At 44.5% G+C, this 25,366-nt stretch overlaps 1 protein-coding gene across 1 annotated transcript in view; it reads left to right on the top strand.

Annotated features, from left to right (window-relative positions):
• Positions 1-25,366, top strand: part of LOC115529717 (inactive dipeptidyl peptidase 10) — a 144,338-nt gene that overhangs the window by 87,867 nt on the left and 31,105 nt on the right. Inside the window, exons 4-7 of the mRNA XM_030338690.1 lie at positions 7,279-7,373; positions 7,772-7,846; positions 18,536-18,588; positions 19,233-19,314. Coding sequence (XP_030194550.1) covers positions 7,279-7,373; positions 7,772-7,846; positions 18,536-18,588; positions 19,233-19,314 — 305 coding nt within the window. The remainder of the gene's footprint in view (positions 1-7,278; positions 7,374-7,771; positions 7,847-18,535; positions 18,589-19,232; positions 19,315-25,366) is intronic.

Raw genomic sequence — 25,366 nt, 5'->3', positions numbered from 1 at the left:
GTCTCGACAGTTGACTTTCTTGATTCTTTAAAAATGTTTTAATCATGAGTAACCTAATGAGTTTGTTATTTTCTTTATTATAGTGGCCTACACCTGGTTTACTTGTGTATGATTTGAATTTACTTGTCCTATTGCCTTTTATGCTTTCTTTCATTGATTTAGTTAATTATTAATAGGTCACCTGAAAATACACTGAATTCTCTTTTTGTTGGTGATCTTTAAACTATGTTTAGTATGATCAAGAGGGAGGAATGTAGAATGTTGGTGTATTTTAGTGTCTCTCTGTTGTTCACATTTCTAGTCTAGGAACAGGCCAGGGCCTCTCATACTGATACAAGGTGTTATCCTTAACATTCTGCCATTGTTATGTCTCAACAAGGTTGAACCGACCTGGTCCTCCGGGACATAGCCAGGGCCAAATACCTTATCAAGGCTGAGAGTGCGTCTGTTCACGTGTTATTCATGTATCCCCTTTTTGTATAATACTCGCCCCAACCCTTTGGTTTGACGAGTAGAGGGTTTCGACAGCCGAGGAACAAGTCATCGACCACCGGGTCCACTATAGATTATTCAACCTAAGTCTGTATCTCGCTGTACATCCTGGAATAAACCATCTATTCAACCCTCTAATCCAACCTGTCAAGCTGCTTTGATTTCGACTTCAAGAATTACTACTACGACTGAAAATACACAACGCAGAGTCTGTCCGAACAGTTTAGAAATAAGCTGAAATCTAACAGTTTTGTGTTGGCGTAATGTGTTGGCAGCAAAGTTAACTCTGCTGCCAACACATGTCGTTTTAAAATGTAGAGAGATATGCACATTTATACAACCCCAATGATCAACAACTTCATCACCCCTGTTCCTCTGTCTGTTGCCATCATTCACTGTGTATGGGGAGAACACGATCTGGCACATAAACAAACCAACGACTCCCACAGACAAAGACGTCATTCTCGAGGTCGTCTCCAATGAAAAACTTTACTCCACATATTACTCCACCTACTGTTCTGGCGGTAAATTGCTTGGCAACACGCGCAACCTAAAAGGGAGCATGAATTGCTTTGAGTAAATTTTGCGCAACAACGTAACACCAACGCTGAAGCATGCAGCCGCCTTTAGGCGCGGCAGTTGCACGTAATTACGCACGTAAGCGCAGTAACGCTCCCAACGCACCAACGCCCGGAGTTCAGAAAATTGAACTTTCAACGCTCCAACGCGTGACGCTTAGCCGCGGTGGCCAATCAGCGTGGAGCTTGACCCGACGTCACTGGCAGAGAGTAGTGAGCTTGCACAGAAGCATACGGCCGACATCTTTCTTTATTCTGGGTGGAAATAGTAACGTAGTTACGCCATTAAATGCGTTTATGGAAACATTTCTAGCGAGAAATGTGCATTTTACTTTCATAATGTTCGCTCGGTGAATGTGAAGGATGTTTGGTTTGATAGTTATGACGAAGAGGGAACGCTCCGTTCACTTGCATGGACAGAGTCTCTGGTTGCTAAGCAACCTCAACGTCTTGGCGGACTATATATCTGCTGATCAACACTACGAATGCTGGAAACACACCAGACACACCATGTGAAGTTATTTAACCCGATTATTGTTATTTATATCCGAGATTATTTAATCGAACCCGATCTAAACTCTATCATGCACCCAAACACGGCCGCGTTTGGGTTTCCTACCTCAGACTCCAGCGCAGCCACGGCCGACATCTTTCTTTATTCTGGGTGGAAATAGTTACATAGTTACGCCATTAAATGCGTTTATGGAAACATTTTTAGCGAGAAATGTGCATTTTACTTTCATAATGTTCGCTCAGTGAATGTGAAGGATGTTTGGTTTGATAGTTATGACGAAGAGGGAACGCTCCGTTCACTTGCATGGACATGGACCCATCTAGCTGCGTTGACGCGTTGGAAGCGTTGAACCACCACACACTGGTCAAGCGTCAGGTTAGGCGCGTTATGCGTTGAAGCGTCACGTTAGGGGCGTCATGGTGCGGCCACACCAACCGCGTTAAGGCGGCTGCATGCTTCAGCGTTGGTGTTACGTTGTTGTGCAAAATTTACTCAAAGCAATTCATGCTCCCTTTTAGGGTGCGCGTGTTGCGCGTGTTGCCAAGCAATTTACCGCCAGAACAGTAGGTTGAGTAAAGTTTTTCGTTGAAGACGACCTCGAGAATGACGTCTTTGTCTGTGGGAGTCGTTGGTTTGTTTATGTGCCAGATCGTGTTCTCCCCATACACAGTGAATGATGGCAACAGACAGAGGAACAGGGGTGATGAAGTTGTTGATCATTGGGGTTGTATAAATGTGCATATCTCTCTACATTTTAAAACGACATAATGTGTTGGCAGCAAAGTTAACTTCACTTCAGGTTAATGCTTTTGTATATGAGCCTGCCGGGTCGTCCTTGCCTTCTGGCTTTTAAAAATGGCGGTATGAAAACAGGAAATGTGATACTCCAGACAGGAAGTAGTAACCAGACCAGCAGACCAATCACAGCCTTGCAGGCTGCGCGGCTCGCGTAAAAGCTTACGTAAAAAATGACGCAAGTCTAGAAAAATCGCCCGACGCACGCAAGACGTGAGAAGTCGCGCAAGGGGTGCGCAAGGGCGCGCAAGGGCCTCTTGCGCTTGCGCTTACGCTTACGTAACTGAGCATAAATCGGCCTTTACTCGCGTTGGATAACGCGTCTACGCGCCTATACCAATGGTTCCCTATGCAAAAATGCCGAGTTTGGACGCCCCTAACGCGAGTAACGCAGTTGGTGTGGCCGTACCGTTACGGTGCGGCCACACCGAACATCATTGTGTGGTGGTTACTCGGTTCAACGCTTCCAACGCGTCAACGCGCCAACGCAGCTAGATGAGTCCATGTCCATGCAAGTGAACGGAGCGTTCCCTCTTCGTCATAACTATCAAACCAAACATCCTTCATATTCACCGAGCGAACATTATGAAAGTAAAATGCACATTTCTCACTAAAAATGTTTCCATAAACGCATTTAATGGCGTAACTATGTTACTATTTCCACCCAGAATAAAGATAGTTGTCGGCCGTGGCTGCGCTGGAGTCCGAGGTAGGAAACCCAAACGCCGCCGTGTTTGGGTGATAGAGCTTAGTTCGGGTTAGATTAAATAATCTCTGATATAAATAACAATAATCGGGTTAAATAACTTCACATGGTGTGTCTGGTGTGTTTCCAGCATTCGTAGTGTTGATCAGCAGAGAAATAGTCCGCCAAGACGTTGAGGTTGCTTAGCATCCAGAGACTCTGTCCATGCAAGTGAACGGAGCGTTCCCTCTCCGTCATAACTATCAAACCAAACATCCTTCACATTCACCGAGCGAACATTATGAAAGTAAAATGCACATTTCTCGCTAAAAATGTTTCCATAAACGCATTTAATGGCGTAACTATGTTACTATTTCCACCCAGAATAAAGATAGTTGTCGGCCGTGGCTGCGCTGGAGTCCGAGGTAGGAAACCCAAACGCCGCCGTGTTTGGGTGACAGAGTTTAGATCGGGTTAGATTAAATAATCTCTGATATAAATAACAATAATCGGGTTAAATAACTTCACATGGTGTGTCTAGTGTGTTTCCAGCATTCGTAGTGTTGATCAGCAGAGATATAGTCCGCCAAGATGTTGAGGTTGCTTAGCAACCAGAGACTCTGTCCATGCAAGTGAACGGAGCGTTCCCTCTTCGTCATAACTATCAAACCAAACATCCTTCACATACACCGAGCGGACATTATGAAAGTAAAATGCCCATTTCTCGCTAAAAATGTTTCCATAAACGCATTTAATAGCGTAACTATGTTACTATTTCCACCCAGAATAAAGAAAGATGTCGGCCGTATGCTTCTGTCCAAGCTCACTACTCTCTGCCAGTGACGTCGGGTCAAGCTCCACGCTGATTGGCTATCGCGGCTAAGCGCCACGCGTTGGAGCGTTGAAAGTTCACATTTCTGAACTCCGGGCGTTGGTGCGTTGGGCGCGTTAAGGCCGATTTATGCTCAGTTACGTAAGCGTAAGCGCAAGCGCAAGAGGCCCTTGCGCGCCTTCTCACGTCTTGCGTGCGTCGGGCGATTTTTCTAGACTTGCGTCATTTTTTACGTAAGCTTTTACGCGAGCCGCGCAGCCTGCAAGGCTGTGATTGGTCTGCTGGTCTGGTTACTACTTCCTGTCTGGAGTATCACATTTCCTGTTTTCATACCGCCATTTTTAAAAGCCAGAAGGCAAGGACGACCCGGCAGGCTCATATACAAAAGCATTAACGTGAAGTGAAGTTAACTTTGCTGCCAACACATTATGTCGTTTTAAAATGTAGAGAGATATGCACATTTATACAACCCCAATGGTCAACAACTTCATCACCCCTGTTCCTCTGTCTGTTGCCATCATTCACTGTGTATGGGGAGAACACGATCTGGCACATAAACAAACCAACGACTCCCACAGACAAAGACGTCATTCTCGAGGTCGTCTTCAACGAAAAACTTTACTCCACATATTACTCCACCTACTGTTCTGGCGGTAAATTGCTTGGCAACACGCGCAACACGCGCAACCTAAAAGGGAGCATGAATTGCTTTGAGTAAATTTTGCGCAACAACGTAACACCAACGCTGAAGCATGCAGCCGCCTACCTACCTTCGTTACTGCGTTTACGTGCGTAATTACGTGCGTCTGACGCGCCTAAAGGCGGCTGCATGCTTCAGCGTTGGTGTTACGTTGTTGCGCAAAATTTACTCAAAGCAATTCATGCTCCCTTTTAGGTTGCGCGTGTTGCCAAACAATTTACCGCCAGAACAGTAGGTGGAGTCATATGTGGAGTAAAGTTTTTCGTTGAAGACGACCTCGAGAATGACGTCTTTGTCTGTGGGAGTCGTTGGTTTGTTTATGTGCCAGATCGTGTTCTCCCCATACACAGTGAATGATGGCAACAGACAGAGGAACAGGGGTGATGAAGTTGTTGATCATTGGGGTTGTATAAATGTGCATATCTCTCTACATTTTAAAACGACATAATGTGTTGGCAGCAAAGTTAACTTCACTTCACGTTAATGCTTTTGTATATGAGCCTGCCGGGTCGTCCTTGCCTTCTGGCTTTTAAAAATGGCGGTATGAAAACAGGAAATGTGATACTCCAGACAGGAAGTAGTAACCAGACCAGCAGACCAATCACAGCCTTGCAGGCTGCGCGGCTCGCGTAAAAGCTTACGTAAAAAATGACGCAAGTCTAGAAAAATCGCCCGACGCACGCAAGACGTGAGAAGTCGCGCAAGGGGTGCGCAAGGGCGCGCAAGGGCCTCTTGCGCTTGCGCTTACGCTTACGTAACTGAGCATAAATCGGCCTTAACGAACGCGACGCTTCAACGCATGTAAAGGCGGCTGCATGCTTCAGCGTTGGTGTTACGTTGTTGCGCAAAATTTACTCAAAGCAATTCATGCTCCCTTTTAGGTTGCGTGTTGCGCGTGTTGCGCGTGTTGCCAAGCAATTTACCGCCAGAACAGTAGGTGGAGTAATATGTGGAGTAAAGTTTTTCGTTGAAGACGACCTCGAGAATGACGTCTTTGTCTGTGGGAGTCGTTGGTTTGTTTATGTGCCAGATCGTGTTCTCCCCATACACAGTGAATGATGGCAACAGACAGAGGAACAGGGGTGATGAAGTTGTTGATCATTGGGGTTGTATAAATGTGCATATCTCTCTACATTTTAAAACGACATAACGTGTTGGCAGCAAAGTTAACTTCACTTCACGTTAATGCTTTTGTATATGAGCCTGCCGGGTCGTCCTTGCCTTCTGGCTTTTAAAAATGGCGGTATGAAAACAGGAAATGTGATACTCCAGACAGGAAGTAGTAACCAGACCAGCAGACCAATCACAGCCTTGCAGGCTGCGCGGCTCGCGTAAAAGCTTACGTAAAAAATGACGCAAGTCTAGAAAAATCGCCCGACGCACGCAAGACGTGAGAAGTCGCGCAAGGGGTGCGCAAGGGCGCGCAAGGGCCTCTTGCGCTTGCGCTTACGCTTACGTAACTGAGCATAAATCGGCCTTTACGCGTCTACGCGCCTATACCAATGGTTCCCTATGCAAAAAGGCCGAGTTTGGACGCCCCTAACGCGAGTGACGCGTTTGGTGTGGCCGTAGGCCTTGGGTACAGTTTCATTGCGACTTTCATCTTGCGAGCCCACCAGGACCCATTTACTGTCATGTCTGGACAGTCCAAATCTTTGTCAAAATTCACATCAACATAATTGGGTATTTGTAAGATGTTGGAAAAATTACAAATATGTAGCATGTAATTGTCTATAATTTGCTTGATGAGAACTTGTTTACTCAAGTAGGCCTTTTTACGCCTTACTACTAAATACCTTTACTAGCAGGAGCATTTCTCTTATCTACAACCCCTGACAATGCCTCTCATCTTGTACATGTGTAAGTACTGTACTATGTAATATGGAAATGTTTCTGGAAATGTCTGTTTTCCTTTTGTTTGCTTGCTAAGTATTTCTTTGTCTATTTGTCTTATGAATAACATGACCTGTTTTTGATTTGGTCTTTTGTTATTTTATTATTCCTTTTTGTCAAGTGTATTTCTGTTCATCTTTTTTGGGAGGGGGGGAACCATCCCCATTTTCACATGGGAAAGACCCAGGAGTTTATGGTATGCTGTACCTATCGAGGGGAGCGAGAGTACCAGTCGCTCCTCTTAACGAGTGACTTGGGGTGTAGCTCAACAACAAACTGAACTAGAGGGAAGACACTAAGCCCTCTTCAGGAAGGGAGAGGATGTTCCCCCCGAGAAGGCTCAAATCGTTCCATGTGTGTCACTAGACTCTCACCCACATGTCTGTGGTGGCAGCACACCTTTCTTGTTTTGATGAGCTGGGGGGGCCAGATTTGTGGTGGGGGCGCTGGAGCTTGAGGTCATCCCTTCTCGCGGTGTGTCACTGGTGTTCCTTTGTCCAAACAGCTGTGAGATTGTACACAGCAGTCATGCCAGCGCCATTCAGCCTTTATCCCTTGACGGATCTCCATCCCCCGACCACATGACCACCACCTTGTCCCTCTTACCCCTCATATTGTTGTTGTAGTCATTCAATCTACAATCTTTCCTTTCTTTTCTTTTAATTCATTGATATATTTATTTCCTTCTCTAGTTAATTCTCTAACTATGCTGATGACGCAAATTGATTTAAATGTTTTTAATTGAAGTATTTACTTAGTTATTACTTCTTATTTCCTCCTACCTTTCAGATGAGGAGTTCATCTTTCAGAGCTGGGACGGCAGCGTATATAAAGCCAATGCCCAACACAACCAAACCCAACTCCTCCTGAAGAACACAACTTTTGTGAGTGCTTCAGTCATCCAAATAGTCTCTGGAGAATGGCGTGCAACTTTGAAATTGAAAGACTTTGCCCTAAAATTTGGTTCACGGAATGCTAAGTAAACACCCGTCTAAGTGCTGAGTGAGTTTGGAACTGCTTCAATTTAGAAATTGCAATGGAGGTTTCTTATCAACAAAACATGTCACCGTTGCAGCTGTGACAAATGTTATCATTTTATTGGAAGTATGGAAATCTGGGTCTTGTTTTTAGGTTAATTTATAACCTGTGCATGTCAATGTAAAATAGTTAGACATGATATAATGTTAAATTCATGTAGTCCAACATAAATTGGACGACATGAGTTCCAAGCTTCAAATCTGATTTGTTTTTCTTTTTTTAATTTCCCCATCTCTCCCTCCAGGCTACGTTCAAGGCTTCCCAGTTTGCCCTTTCTCCAGACCTCAACTATGTTCTCCTCGGTTATGATGTACAACAGGTAAGAGGAAACAGTGCCTGCAGGGATTTGGTGCAAGGCCTTCTTTATATGGGCTTAGGCCATGGCTTTATATATATATATATATAATTATATGTATGACGGTTTGAAAAACAGATGTATTTAATGCATCTCAATGTCAATCCGGTATTTAATGTTATTGAATTGTTATCGTTGTTGTTCTTTGGCTCTGCTTCAGTCCATAATACAGCTTTCACATTTAAGAATAGAACACTCGAAAATCCGAAAATAGCATACTATTCGATGGGTCAGCACAAAAACAAAAATAAGCTACTTTCAGAGGTTATCATGCACAGTGTGTCTGGGATGCGATCGTCTCGGCTGCCGAAAGTCAATGTGTGAAGGAGGCAGAGGTCACATGACATCACACCTGTTGTCATCATACACGACATCACACCTGTTGTCATCAAACATGACCTCACACCTGTTCATCTTTCTTAGAACATGGGTCATTACGATTTTATCAAAAGTAACTTTCAGTGAATTTGGGATAGATTTGGTCTTTAAGCAGCAGGTATGGCTTACGCATCTTGCTCAAGGATGCCCACAGGTGGGTGAACATCCATCAACCTTCAGTTGTATTGTGTGATCCCAATATTTTCCTATTTTTTATTTCGGTATATTCTATTTGTTGCAGAGTTTTATCGTCATGGTCACTGTTCTCCTTTCATCTATTTGTCGAAAGCTTTGAAATTCATGGCCTTTCTTTTTGACATCTTGACTTCTTGACAACCAGTGCACTGTAGTTGAGAACCAGAAGGTCCTCCTGCTCTGGTATTTGTCAGGTAAACATCAGAAATCAACAGCCATCCTTGAAGGGCTCCTGGAGACTAGTGAAGTAGACAGGCCTTTTCAGAGGGGGCTGCTTATTGCAGACCCCCTTGACGTAAGACCTGTCATGAATTCAACTCAAAATGAAATGTAATTGTAGAAACTGATTTTTCTTTTTGCAATAAAAACACGAGTCAGTGACAGACAGCTATTGAGAGGCACTTGAGGGATTAATATTTAAATGGGTGAATGTCCGTACAATCTGCTACTCTCATCCAAAGTTGAAGGAATTCAACCAATTTGTCTGCCTTTAACATTCATATTTTAAGTGTTTCTCTATCTGTTGCTTAATACAGTGCTTTTAATCATGAAAGTTCAATTACTTATTTTAAAGGTCAAAACACTCTAGATAGGTATCATATAAAGGCCTATATTTAGTCTTTATTGTCGGACCCCTGCAAAAATCACAGCCGCTTCTTCTACCTTTCTTTTTTTTAATTAACAACTCTGTCGGAGGCCCAAGTGTTTTGAATATCTCTTTATAGCTTGAATTGAACGGTTGTGAGATTGCAATGCAAGGACAGATGTTTCCTCTATCTGAACAGGCGGCAATTGTATGAGAAGCAATCTCCGAGATAGGTGTGCGCTACATTTAAGCCAATAAGCAGGGATCTCTGATGATTTCCCCCTACATCTGACCAGGGAGGTATGAGTCTGTGGTGCCTTTTGTGGAAATAGATCAGATCGATCCCCAAGTCCACACTGGAGTTATTCTAGTCCAACCCCTACCTGCTCATTAATGAGATTAAATACTGTACTAGTATTCAAAGTTCTATGGAAGTTGAAATCATATGCTGGATGCTTTACTCTTTCTTTGTGTTTTTTCGTCAATGATTGGGCTATAATAAGACCACGTTGGCTATGCAATCGCGGACAAATACGATGCCCTGCATAGCCGCAATTATTCTCTCACGCACCATGATGAAGGAACAAATGTGTAGTAGGAGTTGAGCTGTTTTCAACTCTCATTTACAGCTTTACAGCTTTAAAGCTATCGATAAAGCGTTTTATCACTCCTATCGCTTCATCACTCATGTCTAATGGAAAGTGGATGGGCGTTTATCGCTCAAAACGCTTTACAGCTTTTGGTGTGAACGAAGGGTTAGCCCAATATATTAGGGCACCAATTTGGGGTGATCCGAGATCCCTTTGCCTACGTTTGGTGTGATGCTGGGGCGATCTGAAGCCCGCTGACCACTGTGAAACGAGAGTGCCGAGCCGACAGTATTGCGCACAGAGTGGCAACTGAAGCGGCAGCAGCCTGTAGTCCAGTGGATGCACGGCGTGCCTCTGGAAGAAGCGTCCGCCAGCAACCTGCTTTTAATTTGTCATCCTCATATCCGTATCATGCCACTCGGTGTGCTATACTGCTCTCGTTATGCCACTATAGTGGCATATCAACCGTTTTGCTCCAGCCCCTGAACGTGCGCCCGGTGTCACAAAACTAGTGATCGATGACGATACAAAGGTTACTGTTTAAGCTTGTGCGTGTTTCCGCACGTGAACGACTTCATGCCTGTCAGTGTCTACGCTTCAAACTCGTACATGTTGCAGAAAATGTGCAACAGCGCCCCCTGGGGTCACACTTTTCGGTGGGTCGCAGAATTCTGTGTAACACCCGATCGCTCTCCCAGCATTTAGGATTGATTGCTCTTCCTTGGGTCCCCTAGCCTGGCAAGCCAGACCCATATCGGAAAGATATTGGGTCTGGTGTCGTATGGTGGTAGTGTGGGCGGGATAAACGGTTGTCTTTCAAGTTCCCTCTGCACGCAATAGGATAGCGCTACAACCAATCAGAGCAATGAAGAAGGTGACGTAGTCAGAGCGACGGAAATTTCTGTCGCTATAAAATCTAACTTTTACCGTATCCGGTCGGAAAAACTCAGAATACATCTTTCTTTTCAAGGAAAGACTTCAGTGCATTTCTTTGTTCATTTCTCAAAGAAAAAACTTCAAGTCTTGAAGAGTCGCGGCCAAAGCCGAGTCGAAAGACTGCTGTTCGCCAGCAGCAGCAGCCATTATTGTTTACCTCTAACACGGAACTGTCGCAGCTCTGTCGTCATTCGGCTCGATTACGCCCCTCACGATCTGATTGGCCTGTCCCTTTTTCGGTTTCCATCAGCGAAAAACGACAACAGAAGGCTAGACCTCCCTGGCTGCAAATTAAATTTGCTGCCTCTAGGGTGCGTCTAGATTTCTAGGCTATGGGTCCCCCGATGTTAACGCTGAATTTCGAATTTTGCAGCTAGCATGTTGAATTTGGGGACGTTTAAAATATTTAAGTTGAATTTTTTAACGTTGAATGTTTGATTCTGAATTTTCAACATTGAAAAATCAAGGAGTTAAATTCAGAGGCACATTATTTCAATGCATAAATATTCAGTGCTTAAAATTCAATGGCATTTTATTATCAAAAACCGATGAGAGAGATTTGCTTCCATAAAGTTCCTTTAATAATGACGAAACAGGTCCCTCACCAAACACACAGACTCACGGGTAAATTAAATCTGTAAATTAGCACTCTACAATTAAAAAATGGGCTTTCTGCGCAAGTCACGGATACTGATGTATACATTTTTGGGATGTATGAATTATGCAGATGTCCTTGCGTGCATGACAAACTGTTGTTTAAGTCACTCTGGTTATGCTCATCCATGCAAAGGCTTTCCTCAATGGTCTGAAAAAGAGGTGAATAGAAATAAACTTTGATCTTTTTCATTAGGACTTATGAAGTCATTTTAGCCAGTAAAAGGCTTCAACCTTTTAAACACATGTCTACTACTCATTTAAATGTAAAAATATTACAGCAAAACACGCACAAAAGACATAATTATTCAGAGCCTGAAGACAGAGGGTTGTTTCTCTATAAAGGACAGCAGTGTTATCGCACGGTTCCTCTGAGCCATCACACGTTGTGCCATATGGGTATGATGAAGCCGCATAAGTAAGAAATAGGTCTAGACTGCTTCTTTCAAAACCATACCGTTAGCAGTGGTTGGTGGTTCAGGTTGCTGTTGCCTGGCCGGTCCACATCGTCCTGTCCTTGAATCAGTCAAAGGTATAAGTCAACTTGCAAAACATTTGGTGTCATAACGCCATTCAGTGGCTGTCAGTCACTTAGTGTCTGGATGCTGCTGGTTTTAATGATGTATTGGCTAATTGGAAGACACAATGTACAGAGATCTACTGTGGACTCATTCAGCTGTCCAAGCTGGACTGTCTTCTACCGACTCTGCCTCATTTAATTCAACATTAATCATAAATGAAAAAGAATGTCAGATGTTGTTGTGGAGGCTCAGCTCTAACTACTTATATTGCTACTAGCTTCAGACCTGAAGCAGAGAGTGCTTGCCTTGCATTGCTGCAGTGCAACCATCAGGGGTCATCTCAGGAAAAGGGGGATCACACCGGCGTCATTGAACATGGGGTGAGGGGGGGGCATCACAGAGGAGACAGCCGGGAAATGGAGGAGGCGGGGGGGAGGTTAGAGGAGAGACTGGTGCTCGTGTCCTCCAGAGATGGTCGGAACAGATGTGTTTATCATCTCTGTGACAACACTGGTCTATAGAGAGTAATGGCCCGGCCCGCCATCTCCGTCTCCACTTGTCTTATGAATTTATCATCATCAGAGCAACCAAGCCCCTGCGTGCTGTAATGTAGGCCTACTGCAGCCACCGCTGCTGTCGTCTTTCCCGCTCCATTATGATGTTTCTTCTGCTCTGATCCCCTTCCGCAAAGTCTTGAAGGAATAAAAAAAGGAAAGGTACATTTGCATAATGCCACTGTCTGTGATTTACTGCGAGATTGCTCAATTAGCAAAATATGGTCTTTGCATAAGTTACTCTTTAGCTGTGTGTGATAATGCTCCGTATTCTCAGCTCGGCCCATAAAGAAGGGTTTATAAATCAGTGTAATCACTCTGCACACAACCTTGGATACAGCCTGTTGCAACACAGACTTCCAATGAAACAACAATTGAAAATGGCTTGCAAATAATCATTTACCTTCTACGGGGTAACCGCACCTTTGGTTGTCTAGATGCATACTGCAAGTCATCCCTGTTTTGAACTATACACCTGCAACTTGGTATCTGTCATTGTTTCATGACCCACATTCAACCATGTATTCCTTTCTCTGCCGAGCTGACAAAACAGGCCTTTTGTACCCTGAAGACACATTAGTGTTCAGCGCTGCTCAGAGTGAAAAAATAACCATGGCACTTCAGCGAGGTAATTTGTCAATGCCAAAAAAAATATTCTCTCGTAAGGTTACCTCTTGAACCTTGACAAACCACACTTTGTTTTCTGCAGACTTTTTCACATGTAAAATGGTTCCCCTATTGCTTCCCTGAACGCGACATATGAAATAATGATTTAAAATGTATTATGCTTTACTGTTGTGTGGTCACCTATGGTAGGCGATTAGCCTCAGTGTAGGTGCTGTATGATCAGAGTACAGTAGCACACAGGCCCTGCCTAGCTGCCTGACACATACATCACCAGCGAGAACAGGCTCCTCTGCAGGCAGCGTGGCAGCCCCTCTCTGACAGGCTTATCAGGGACTCATCGCAGGCCTCTGCCACCCATCATGGGGGGCCTGTAATTGTCGTTGACATTCTTTGAAAGATCAAGTGACAATGCAATTCATTTCTTCTTCAGGGGAGTGGCTTTGTGCAGCGGAGGGGGAGCAGGTCTAAATCTGGATTGAGAGACGAGTGGCGGTCATGTCACGTCCAAAAGCGATTCTGGTGACTTCGGCCGTCAGCTTTGAGTTGGAAAGCGGGCAAAGCGAGCGTGAACCAAAACTCATTCATCATATCTTGTGTTCGTCATATTTCTGTGTTTCAAACTGCGGTGGGGGGAATTTAATGTGGTAGTGTTATGCAAATGCTATGGTTGAGTATTTTGCAGCAGGCTTTGGGTTATAAACCATTATCTCCACAGGCACCACAATAAGAGTTCCCAGAGTGGACACTCAGTGGTCATTTGGCGGGATACTATAAAATGACCCTAGGCTTCAAATTCTTCTCAATAAGTAGTGCAACACAGGATGTGGAGTTAAGGAATAACATAGGAAGAAAGGGAAAATCGTAATCATAACTCACACATTGAGTTTGAATTCTCATCTCATCATCTCATCTAATTTTCGTCCGCTTATCCGGGGTCGGGTCGCGGGGGGAGCAGCTCAAGCAGGGGGCCCCAGACTTCCTTTTCGTTACAACGGTGCTGTAAAGCGAACACAATACCGCCCCCGCTGCTCCGATTCTCCGGCCAATCTCACGCTCCATAGTACCCTCACTCGCGAACAAGAGCCCGAGGTACTTGAACTCCTTCACTTGGGCTAAGGACTCATTTCCTACCCGGAGTAAGCAATCCATCGGTTTCCTGCTAAGAGTCATGGCCTCAGATTTAGCGGTGCTGATCCTCATCCCAGCCGCTTCACACTCGGCCGGCAGCCGATCCAGTGAGTGCTGAAGGTCACAGGCCGATGATCCAATGAGGACCACATCATCTGCAAAAAGCAGTGACGAGATCCTCAGACCACCGAACTGCAACCCCTCCCCACCACGACTACGCCTCGATATCCTGTCCATGTATATCACAAACAGGATTGGTGACAAGGCGCAGCCGTGGCGGAGACCAGCACCCACTGAGAACGAAACTGACTGGCTGCCGAGGACGCGAACACAGCTCTCGCTTTGGGAGTACAGGGATTGGATGGCCCTGAGTATAGACCCCCTTACCCCATACTCCCGCAGCACCTCCCACAGTTTTTCCGGGGGGACCCGGTCATACGCCTTCTCCAGATCCACAAAACACATGTAGACCGGATGGGCATACTCCCAGGCCCCCTCCAGGATCCTTGCGAGAGTGAAGAGCTGGTCCGTAGTTCCACGTCCGGGGCGAAAACCGCATTGTTCCTCTTCAATCTGAGGTTCGACGATCGTCCGAACCCTCCTTTCCAGCACCTTGGAGTAGACTTTACCAGGGAGGCTGAGAAGTGTGATACCCCAGTAATTGGCACACACTCTCTGGTCCCCCTTTTTGAACAGGGGAACCACCACCCCAGTTTGCCACTCCTTTGGCACTGTACCCGACTCCCACGCGATGTTGAATAGGCGTGTCAACCATGAAAGCCCCTCAACACCCAGAGCCTTTAGCATTTCTGGCTGGATATCATCGATCCCTGGGGCTTTGCCACTGCGGAGATGTTTGACTACCTCAGTGACCTCCACCAGGGAAATTGATGACGAAACACGATCAACCTCGAGCTCTGCCTCCAACATAGAGGGCGTGTTATTCGGATTCAGGAGTTCCTCAAAGTGTTCCTTCCAACGTCCGACGACCTCCTCAGTTGAGGTCAACAGAGTCCCATCCTTACTGTACACAGCTTGGATGGTTCCCCGTTTCCCCCTCCTGAGGTGCCGGATAGTCTTCCAGAAACACTTTGGTGCCGACCGAAAGTCCTTCTCCATGGCCTCTCCGAACTTCTCCCACACCCGCTGCTTAGCCTCCGACACGGCAGCAGCTGCAGCCCTTCGGGCCTGTCGGTACCCTGCAACCGAGTCAGGAGTCCTCCAGGATATCATATCCCGGAAGGCCTCCTTCTTCAATCGGACGGCTTCCCTGACCACCGGTGTCCACCACGGTGTCCGAGGGTTACCGCCCCTTGAGGAGCCTAAGACCCTGAGGCCACAGCTAGCCACCGCAGCTTCAGCAATGGAGGCTTTGAACACCGCCCACTCCGGCTCAATGTCCCCAACCTCCACAGGAATGCCAGAAAAACTCCGCCGGAGGTGTGAGTTGAAGATACCTAGGACGGGGGCCTCCTCCAGACGTTCCCAGTTCACCCGCACTACTCGTTTGGGCTTACCAGGTCTATTCGGAAATTTCCCCCATTCCCTGATCCAACTCACAACCAGATGGTGGTCGGTTGACAGTTCCGGCCCTCTCTTTACCCGAGTGTCCAAAACAAGCGGCCTCAGATCAGATGACACGATCACAAAATCGATCATTGATCTTCGGCCTAGGGTACTCTAGTACCAGGTACACTTATGAGCACCCTTATGTTCGAACATGGTGTTTGTTATGGATAATCCATGACTAGCACAGAAGTCCAATAACAAACGACCGCTCGGGTTTAGATCAGAGAGGCCGTTCCTCTCCACCACGCCTCTCCAGGTGTCTCCATCGTTGCCCACGTGGGCGTTGAAGTCACCCAGCAGAACTACGGAGTCCCCTACTGGAGCCCCATACAGGACTCCATTCAGGGTCTCCAAGAAGGCAGAGTACTCTGAGCTGCTGTTTGGTGCATACGCACAAACAACAGTCAGAGTTTTCCCCCCTACAACCCTTAGGCGCAGGGAGGCGACCCTCTCGTCTACCGGGGTAAACTCCAACACCGCGGCGCTCAGCCGGGGATTTATGAGTATCCCCACACCCGCCCGGCGCCTCACGCCCTTGGCAACTCCGGAGAAGAATAGAGTCCAACCCTTATCCAGGAGTACGGTACCAGAGCTGAGACTGTGCGTGGAGGTAAGCCCCACCAGATCTAACTGATAGCGCTCCAGCTCCCTCACAAGCTCTGGTTCCTTTCCCCACAGCGAGGTGACGTTCCACGTCCCCAGAGCCAGCTTCTGCCACCCGGGTCTGGTCCGTCGAGACCCCTGACCTTCGCTGCCACCCATGTGGCTGCGCATCCAACCCCAACGGGTCTTCCCACAGGTGGTGGGCCCATGGGATGAAGAGAGGGGGGGTGCCACGTAGTTTGTTCGGGCTGTGTCCGACCGGGCTCCGTGGCAAACCCGGCCACCAGGCGCTCGCCATCGAGCCCTCCGTCTGGGCCTGGCTCCAGACGGGGGCCCCGGGCTTCCTCCGGGCCGGGTCACATCTCCCCTTCTTACGTTATTCATTGAGGATTTTTGAACCATTCTTAGTCTGGCCCCTCACCTGAGACCACTCTGCCATGAGAGACCCTACCAGGAGCACAAGGCTCCAGACAACACAGCCCTCAGGTTCACAGGGACACGCAAACCTCTCCACCACGATAAGGTGACGGTTCCAGGAGAGTTTGAATTCTACAGATCTTATTAAGATAGGGGACCAGGTCCATGGTTCTGGTGACCTGTCCATGGAAAGGTTTGTTAAAGAATGTTGTTTTAAATCATAGATTAGGAAGGAAGGTTCTCGCTTGCTCATTGATGATAATTACAGTTGTTCATTAGTCTCGTGACTGATCAGCTGTGATGCATATCTCTACGGGGAGGTATATCTATCGTGGTTGTACCATATAGCATAAGCAGGCATGGCCGATCATAAAAAACAGGCTATCAGTACAATATAGATTCCCTATTCAGTTAGCTACCTGGCTTTTTTAAACACATAATAGTAATCATTTGGCTTTCACTACATTTGTGAATATTTGGTCATCATCACATATTGTGGTTAATAGATGGAAAGATAATCAAGCAAATGTCCCTAATTTTATTTTCAGCTGACCGGTCCCCTTATACTAAGAGCACTCAGTAATGAGTGGGCTTACTATGAAATCATAGTAAGCCCTTGTTTGGCTAACTATACCATACCTTGAGATTTGCAGTCTCCCGTTACCTCTGGAGTGTGGTTGGACAGACCTTGACCTTGGACAAGGGGGATGAGATGGTCAAAAAATTAATGCAATAATTGATTTATGAATGACCACACGGTGTTCGGGCAGGCTAAAGCAGTTTAGCACCTGAGCAGATATTGTCTTCGTAGCTATGGCATGCACTACCTTGTTAGCTTGGGACCGGTGTCTACAGGCTGATGTTGTACACTAGCTGAAGGTCATTAAGGAACATTTACGTCGCCCAGGGGTTCCTAAACAAACCTGCTATTTGCCCATTGGTCCACCACATCCTCACGTGCAACCATGTCCAGGATGTTGCAGCAATGCATATAGAGTTTGAATCCACTCGGCCTCCTGCTTTGACCTCCTTCTGTGACCTACAAACACTGCACCATAAGGTGCAGTGTGTGTGTGTGTGTGTGTGTGTGTGTGTGTGTGTGTGTGTGTGTGTGTGTGTGTGTGTGTGTGTGTGTGTGTGTGCTTCTGTGAGTGTGTGTGTGTGTGTGTGTGTGTGTGTGTGTGTGTGTGTGTGTGTGTGTGTGTGTGTGTGACTGTGTATGTGAGTGAGAGTCTCAGGAGTTCTGGCTTGGCTGTAGATGTTGTGTTGCCCAGAAATGCATTCTCTAACTTCATGGTCTAACTAACTTCATGGTCAACCCCCTCTCTTCCCCCCCACCCACACACACACACAAACATAAACTTTCACTGAACTGAAAACAACATTGCAGTACTTCCGATTGTATTTTAATCAACACATCATCTAGTTTAAGCCATTAGACGTTATCTCTTCTGCAAGTTTGGGAATTACTACTCAATGTTTGCTTCTCACTCTTAAGTGCTTTGGGCAATGGGCCACCATGTTCATTTGTGAAATAGAAAAAAAATAAAGATTTTAATTTAATCTTAAGCTTTTCAGGACATTAGGTTAATAGGGATATTGCTTCTGCAATATATCTAACAGTGATTGGTTGCATAGCCCCTGCTCATAAATGTTCATAATTATAGTTCATAAGTTCATTAGTTTTACACATTCTGAATCCCCCATGTGGTTGATTTGTATATTTCCCCTAACCCTTTCTAAACTGTATCTTTTCCTTTTATTAAAAGACAGATTATGGTACTTCTGACGGTTCAGTGTCTCTAGTCAGTAGTAGGCTGCCTACAGCTTTCACCTAATTTCCTCCACAGATGATTCCAGCAATAATTCTCCGGATTTGATTTGATGTCCTCTAGGTGTTCCAGCACTCCTTCCTGGCGTCGTATCTGATCTACAACCTCCACACCAGGTGAGCAACTCCAGTAAGGCCCAGGGGCGCATCAGAGCGCAGGGGGCATTAGAGGCAGACCTGGGGGGAAGCACTATGAGTCACAGCCTCAGGAGTCACGGTGCTCAGCCCAAAGATATTACCATGTCTTAACGATGACTTGTGTTTCAAGTTTCTGCTAAAAGATCTGATAGTAGGTCAGTAATGTCTTGTGTCAAATGGACACTGGGTCACTACGTTGATCAGAACAGATATGAGGTAGACTTTAGCGTCTTTTTTGGTCAGAGAAAAGTCTAGTAATAATTATTGATAATTCATTGACATTACTTATTCTTTACATTGATTCTTTATATTGTGTGATTTATGGGTATGGTATTTTCAGTTAAGATATTTCCTTGCTTTCCATTATTTAAGATGCACAATAATATCTCCTGTCCATCATGAGGTGAGGTTTTGGAAGAGATAAAGTGGGTGTTACAGGTTGTGAATTGTTCAAATGTTTTGAGTATGATCTGCCAACAACATCAGAGAAGATTGACTGTACTGGCCTGGGACCTCTGGTGGGTTCTGTTAGATTAAAACTGGCCAAACGGTGCCTGCGACCTGGGCTGGAGTGAACATGTTATTAATAACGGCTGACGGCTCTCTTACTGTCCTCACCTCAGGGAGGTGCGGGAGTTGAACCCGCCAGAGGTGAGCGACTCTGTCCTGCAGTTTGCATCCTGGGGAGTGCGAGACCAACAGCTGGTGAGTTATAAACCGCTACATTAAAATTGAGTGGGTGCTAAACACAAACTATTTCTTGAAATAGGATGTTTATTGAGGGAGCATACTGTGGAATATTCTCCACAAAAGTCCACAAAACCCCCCGCACAATAATCTAATTTAGCATGTGTGAATACCCACATATTAAATCAAAAAATTTGAATACAACAGAAAATAATCCATCCTGCTTCATTCTCCTGCTTTATTCAACGCCTTCCTGCAACACCTCAGTGCGTACTGTATGGCTGACACTTATCACCCGCAACACATTGCGCTAATCTGAACGGCACACAAACAAGCAGCTCCACTTTGAACACAGGAGATAAGCAAAGTGTGCGGCAGAGTGTGCGCGCTTGACTCTGCGTTGGGTCTTCTTCCACTCATCAGTTCCCTACCCTCACAGTATGAGTGCAGCAGGAACATGGTGTTTGAGTCAAGGCCTTGAATATTGACCTTAATGACCCCTTTGAGCATCATAACCTAGCCAGAAATAATGTATTGTGTGTAAAATATCTGCAGGGTATGTATTATTGTTTTCTTAGGCCAGCCCAAAAAACAAACGGAATATATATACAGTATATATATATATTTATATCCCCCACCAAAGCAGATTATGTGTGGGTGTATGGTTAAGTTGTAGCCATTGCATTAAGTCAAATGGTCTGACAGTATGTGTAGTGATTTGAAAGTTGTTCGTCATGACAAATGTTGCATGTATAACAAGTTTTTATGCATATTGAACCTTACTCTACATGGTGGACTAGATTTTATGCAATGTGAGCGTCAATTCAAAATATATTTGTAGCGTGTACTTAACGAGGCATTACACACAGCCCCCGAGGGATGCCGTTGTGAGGGGATTGTTAAAGACAAGTGGCCTCTTTACGGAGCAAGGTTTGTGATGTGTTTTAAGATTACTTTGAGGAACATTAATGATGGACTAGCACAAGATTCATTTATTAGGGGTCCTATGAATGACATAGGAACCCAATTGTAATCGTTAGCATTATTAGGGGTCCTACAAATGACGTAGGAACCCTATTATAATCATTGGTATTATTGTTTTTAACCTGACCTTTTGGCTCAAAAAGTTATAAAAATGTAACTAGAAAATAGAAAATAGAACTCGAAAAATGAGTAAGGGAATCAAAAGATGGGCCAGAATAACACATAGGTGGCACAATAAAAAGGCCTGGAAGTTCAGCATTGCCAAGTGCCATTACCATTAGGAAGGTTCAATATGCATGAAACTTGTTATATGCACCATTTGTCATCACAAACAACTTTCTAATCGCAACACATACTGCCAGACCATTTGGACTTAATGCAATGGCTACAACTTGACAAAACACCCACCCATAATCTGCTTTTGTACCGGAGATGGGGTGAAGGTCAAAGCAAAAACACTAAAGACCGCAGAGATATACATTTTAAAGTTAAATAAAATGAATATCTCTGATATTTAAACAGCTCTAACATTGTGTCAGAAACACTTTTTGTTTGTATTGTGATATAGCCTGCATGAGTGAAAAGGCACTAAATACAAATAAGCATATAGTAGGCTATTCACATCTCAAGGAAAGATATCTGGTACCTGTAATGCGTTTAAAAAAAGCGTTTGAAAACGAAAGCGTTTAAAACCAGCCTTACCTGCTTGATCATAAATCTCTTCATGAGTAATGCCTCCACACTGAGACAATAAGACTCCACATAATCAGTCCATTACTCCACCACTGTGGACAAGCTATGTGATTAAGCGTTTGATAGCATATTTATCTACTTTACTTGCAGTTTATCCCGGGCCCCTGTGGATTGTGTTTACGAGGAGACCCTACAGCTACCACGCAGCACTCTAATGACAGAGTGGCCCTCCGTTATTCATGAGGCCTTACTCCACCTTCTTTGCTACTATATCACAACAGATAAACGCGTTGTACTCGGGAAGCGCTCTGCTTTGAAGACCCTCCTTGGCTTTGTTGTTCCATGGAGTGTGCCCTGAGCTCAGCGTTGGTATAATGTGTCGGCCTGATTTGTTGAATAAATATGTGCTAAAACTTCAAAGAAATATCAGAAATAGTCAAAGAGTGGGAGTTAATGACTCTGCAACTCCTCATGAAAATATAACGCGGGGTTTGGCCGGTTTCACTTCCAGAGATAACTACTGGGTATCAGGGTAAGGGTTAGGCTTAGATAACTACTGGGTGTCACGCATGCAAATATTTGACAGGTGAATGGAGCGGTGGGGTGAATGCGTTCCTATTGGCTGGGTCTCTTAGAGCTCCACATGCAGCCTGTCTGTGTTTCAAAAGCAGCTGGAAGACAAGCAGGAAGCAATCTCTTTAACACTACATAGAAGATTGCATTAATTACACATGTATCACCTAGTATCTCTCCCTCTTTGATTATCCAAATATTCACATGCCTATATCCACATGTATATTCAGTGCATTTGGAGACAAGTCTTGTATTAAATTAGTTCACCATGAATGCAATATGAATTCTAAGATATCCGTGAGTTCAATAGCAATTCACAGCGTTCAAATTATTCCATTCAACTGACGTTTAAGGTTGTTGCTGTATGAAAATTTATGTAAGTAAGTAATTCATTTCAGCTTTAAAACATTTTTACATGTCTCACATAAATCGCAAAAAAAATTAAGAAATTGAGGGTTGGGCTGAAGACAGCGAAGGCCTGGTCACCTCTAGTGCTGTTGTTGGAGAGAGGGATGGATATCAAGAGGAGATGTGAGGATGGGACAAGTGGAGAAATGGAATGAGTCAGGAGATCAGAGCTGTAACTGGGGGCAAGGTCATGCAGTGCCTTATATGACATCAACAGGTTCTTGTAGTCTATACTGGACTTTACAAGAAGCCAAAAGAGGGATGCAAGAACAGGTGGAATGTGGGACAAACAGCTAGTTCTAGTTAAAAGCCTGGTGGCTGAATTACGAACCAACTGTAAGCGATTGAGAGCAGCTTGACTGAGGCCAATATGATCTCCAACCTAAACCACACACTAGGTTGTTTGTTTAGGTCTTCCAAAATGTCCAACATTTCTAGCAATGCATGCATTTTAATTTGAAATCCAAGTCAGTGAAGGAATAGGATGTTTAGTTTTTTGTTAAAGTGATGTTTTCTATCGTTGCCATGGTGATGCATATAAACCAGTAATGATTTCAATGATTATTTTCCTTGATTCAGTTCACGTCGGTCAGTTTGCCAAGAAGAGTCGTTCAGAATCGTTGTTCATTCGTTCGTTCAGTCAAGTTTCCGGTAGCGGTGAATCGAGTCATGGAATGCACGGTTTTCAATTGAGTCAGTCAGACTCAGCTCCTCCCTCGTTCTGGAAGTCGGTCAATCAATCAACACAATATAACAACTTTAACCAAACGCAGCGGAATGGAGGGTGTAGTTGATTATTGGATGTTTAACATACCAGCAAGATAATAGACTTCATCTAGCAATGATGGTGGGAGAACGAACCATGAAAGAACGAGACAGATTGACGAGACATTCAAAAATTTAAATAATCTGGCATGACACAGAAAGTACAAAGACAGCATGCATTTACCATTTAAATGATATTGAATCGTATTATCGTACGCTCGCTCACTAAGCCTCTTCCCTCTTCACCACTCACAGTTAGTGAACGAACAGCGAGTCAGCGTCCAGTGGGTCTGGGAGGTGTCGAGTCTGAAAACGAACGAGCCGAAGAGAGAGAAGAATCAGTTCGGTTCGTTCTTGTTAAAGATTCGGTCATTCGAACTGATTCGGTCGCGAACGACCGATCACTAATATAAACGCTGCTGTCCCTGAAATCGAGCAGCCGGCTCGTTGTTTGAATCATTCTTTGTGTGTCAGGTTAATCATTTCAGCTGGTATGTTATGTGTTCTTTTAAGTAGCCTAACTCATTCTGCCCTACTTCAGCGATCTGAAACGCAAGAATGAAACGCGAAACCCAAGTAGCTTTGTGAGCGGATCTCTGGCGCTGTTACTATTATACAGGCGAATAAATGACTTTTGCGCCCGACGCAAATCTAAAATGGGTTGGTCTGGAGTAGCTTAATTACCCGTAGGTGTGGTTTGGAAGTAACAAGCAATGAACCATTGAGGGTTCCATCTCCCATCTCCTTTTGGACTTGACGAGTTGATATTTTGACAGTGCGTTCATGAATTTCAAACTTCAAATGGCTCTGTTTATGGCCAAACAGTAGGCCTAATCCAACAGTCAACTGTGTAATTGTTTTGATAATATGCATGTGTCCCCCCCATTAATATACATTGCCATGGACTGTATTATGCATTACGTGTTCAGTTTGCATGTATTTAAACAGATGGGTGCACATATTGTTGAACTGCGCACCAAACATTTTCACCCGAATTCATTCAACTTTTAAACACTCGCAGTAAAACCACGTTTTCTCACGATCAAATACTCTAAATCCCAAAATGTATGGGCTTGTACAAAATGTCTGGGTCGAGAAAATATGTGTTTGCTATACGGTATTTGCTGATGCAATATTTTAAAAGTACCAATTATTACCGCTGTATCAGCTGTTCTTTCCCAAATAATTTAACCAACGTTATAATTTACACTAAGACGAGATTTTGTTTTGGAAGGCTGGGATATACTTTGCTCAAGTTTATTATTGTTATTATTATTATTATTATAACGCATGGCAATAACCTACATTGTTCATTCATGCACCCCCTATGGAAAAAAATACCCACATGCTATTTCTATGCAGTTTCACACATACGAACAATCTTTGACATCATAATACTTAAATTAGACTATTCGTTTGCATGTTTGTGCTGCGTGTGCTGTTTGTGCTACATGTGTGTAAGCTTATGTTGCCATTCCGACCTGTAATGGCACGTCAAAATAGCGCTATAGTGCATTTAGACCAGGTATTTGCCGGTCAGTGGCGCGATTGCTTTCTGAATCACTAGATTAGCACCAATTACCATTTGTGCCGGAGAACGCCTCTGCTTTTCGCCGTCACGCCTCTCCAGGGCACAAGTGTGGTGTTTGCTGCAGGGGGAAATCGGCTTCAAGCTGCGTGCAAACTAGCAACGATACATGCGTCGTTGTAGAAAGTAGATTCCGCTTGGTGTAAGATAGGGGCCAACGATGTTCTTTCAACAGAAACGTAGATGTTTTGCACCACAAAAAACATAGTGACCCAGGGATGACATTAGTTCTTCTTCTTTAGGATAGATTAGGACGTATTTGTTATATCAAAGAGGGCTTAAAGGAAAAGTATGATTAAACGTTTTGGGGCTCATGCCCTCTAGGAAGTAACTCAAAGAGCCTCAGAAAAGGCTCCATCCTGTAGCCTCTCACCCCACTTCTGACATTCTTAGGTAAATTCTTCCCAGACGATTCCCCACCCCACCGATCCGACACGCAAATACACACCTTTAACTCATTAAAAAAAAAGTTATGAGCGAAAGGCATAGGGACATTTTTGTAACCAAGGTTGTGGTTACACACCGTCCACTATGTGCAGAGACTCAGGGTTCCCAGACGATCCCACGGCTCCCCGGGGTTGACAGGTCTAATAGCCATGTTCTGATCTCTTCAAATAACTTTACATTCCGTCCTTTTAATGTTTTTCAATGGCGCATTTGATGTTGATTTTTGAATCACTTCATATAGGGCAAGACACTAAGTTTCTGTTTATCCACAATGTCTTGTTTTTAAACGATTTATGATGACTATATGCTCTGTAAGGTGACCTTGGGTGCCTTGAAAGGCGCCTCTAAATTAAATGTATTATTATTATTAAGAGCCCCCAAATGAATATCGTATTTCCTTGAGGCCCTTCTTTCATATATAAGAGAACAAACGTCTCTATCTTAATCCCAAGTCATTCTGTGTCCCAACATACCAACAATAAGTGTTTGTTTCACCTATTGTATTTCTGCGACCCCCGTGTAGATCATTTTAGTAGCCTATTATTATTGTCTGCCTTTTACCTTATTAATTGCATTCATGATTCAAAAACACTGAAACTTGCATTTCTTGCT

This window comes from Gadus morhua, chromosome 17 (genome assembly GCF_902167405.1).
Source record: "Gadus morhua chromosome 17, gadMor3.0, whole genome shotgun sequence".
NCBI lineage: Eukaryota > Metazoa > Chordata > Actinopteri > Gadiformes > Gadidae > Gadus > Gadus morhua.
This window is presented reverse-complemented; position numbering and strand designations above follow the sequence as displayed.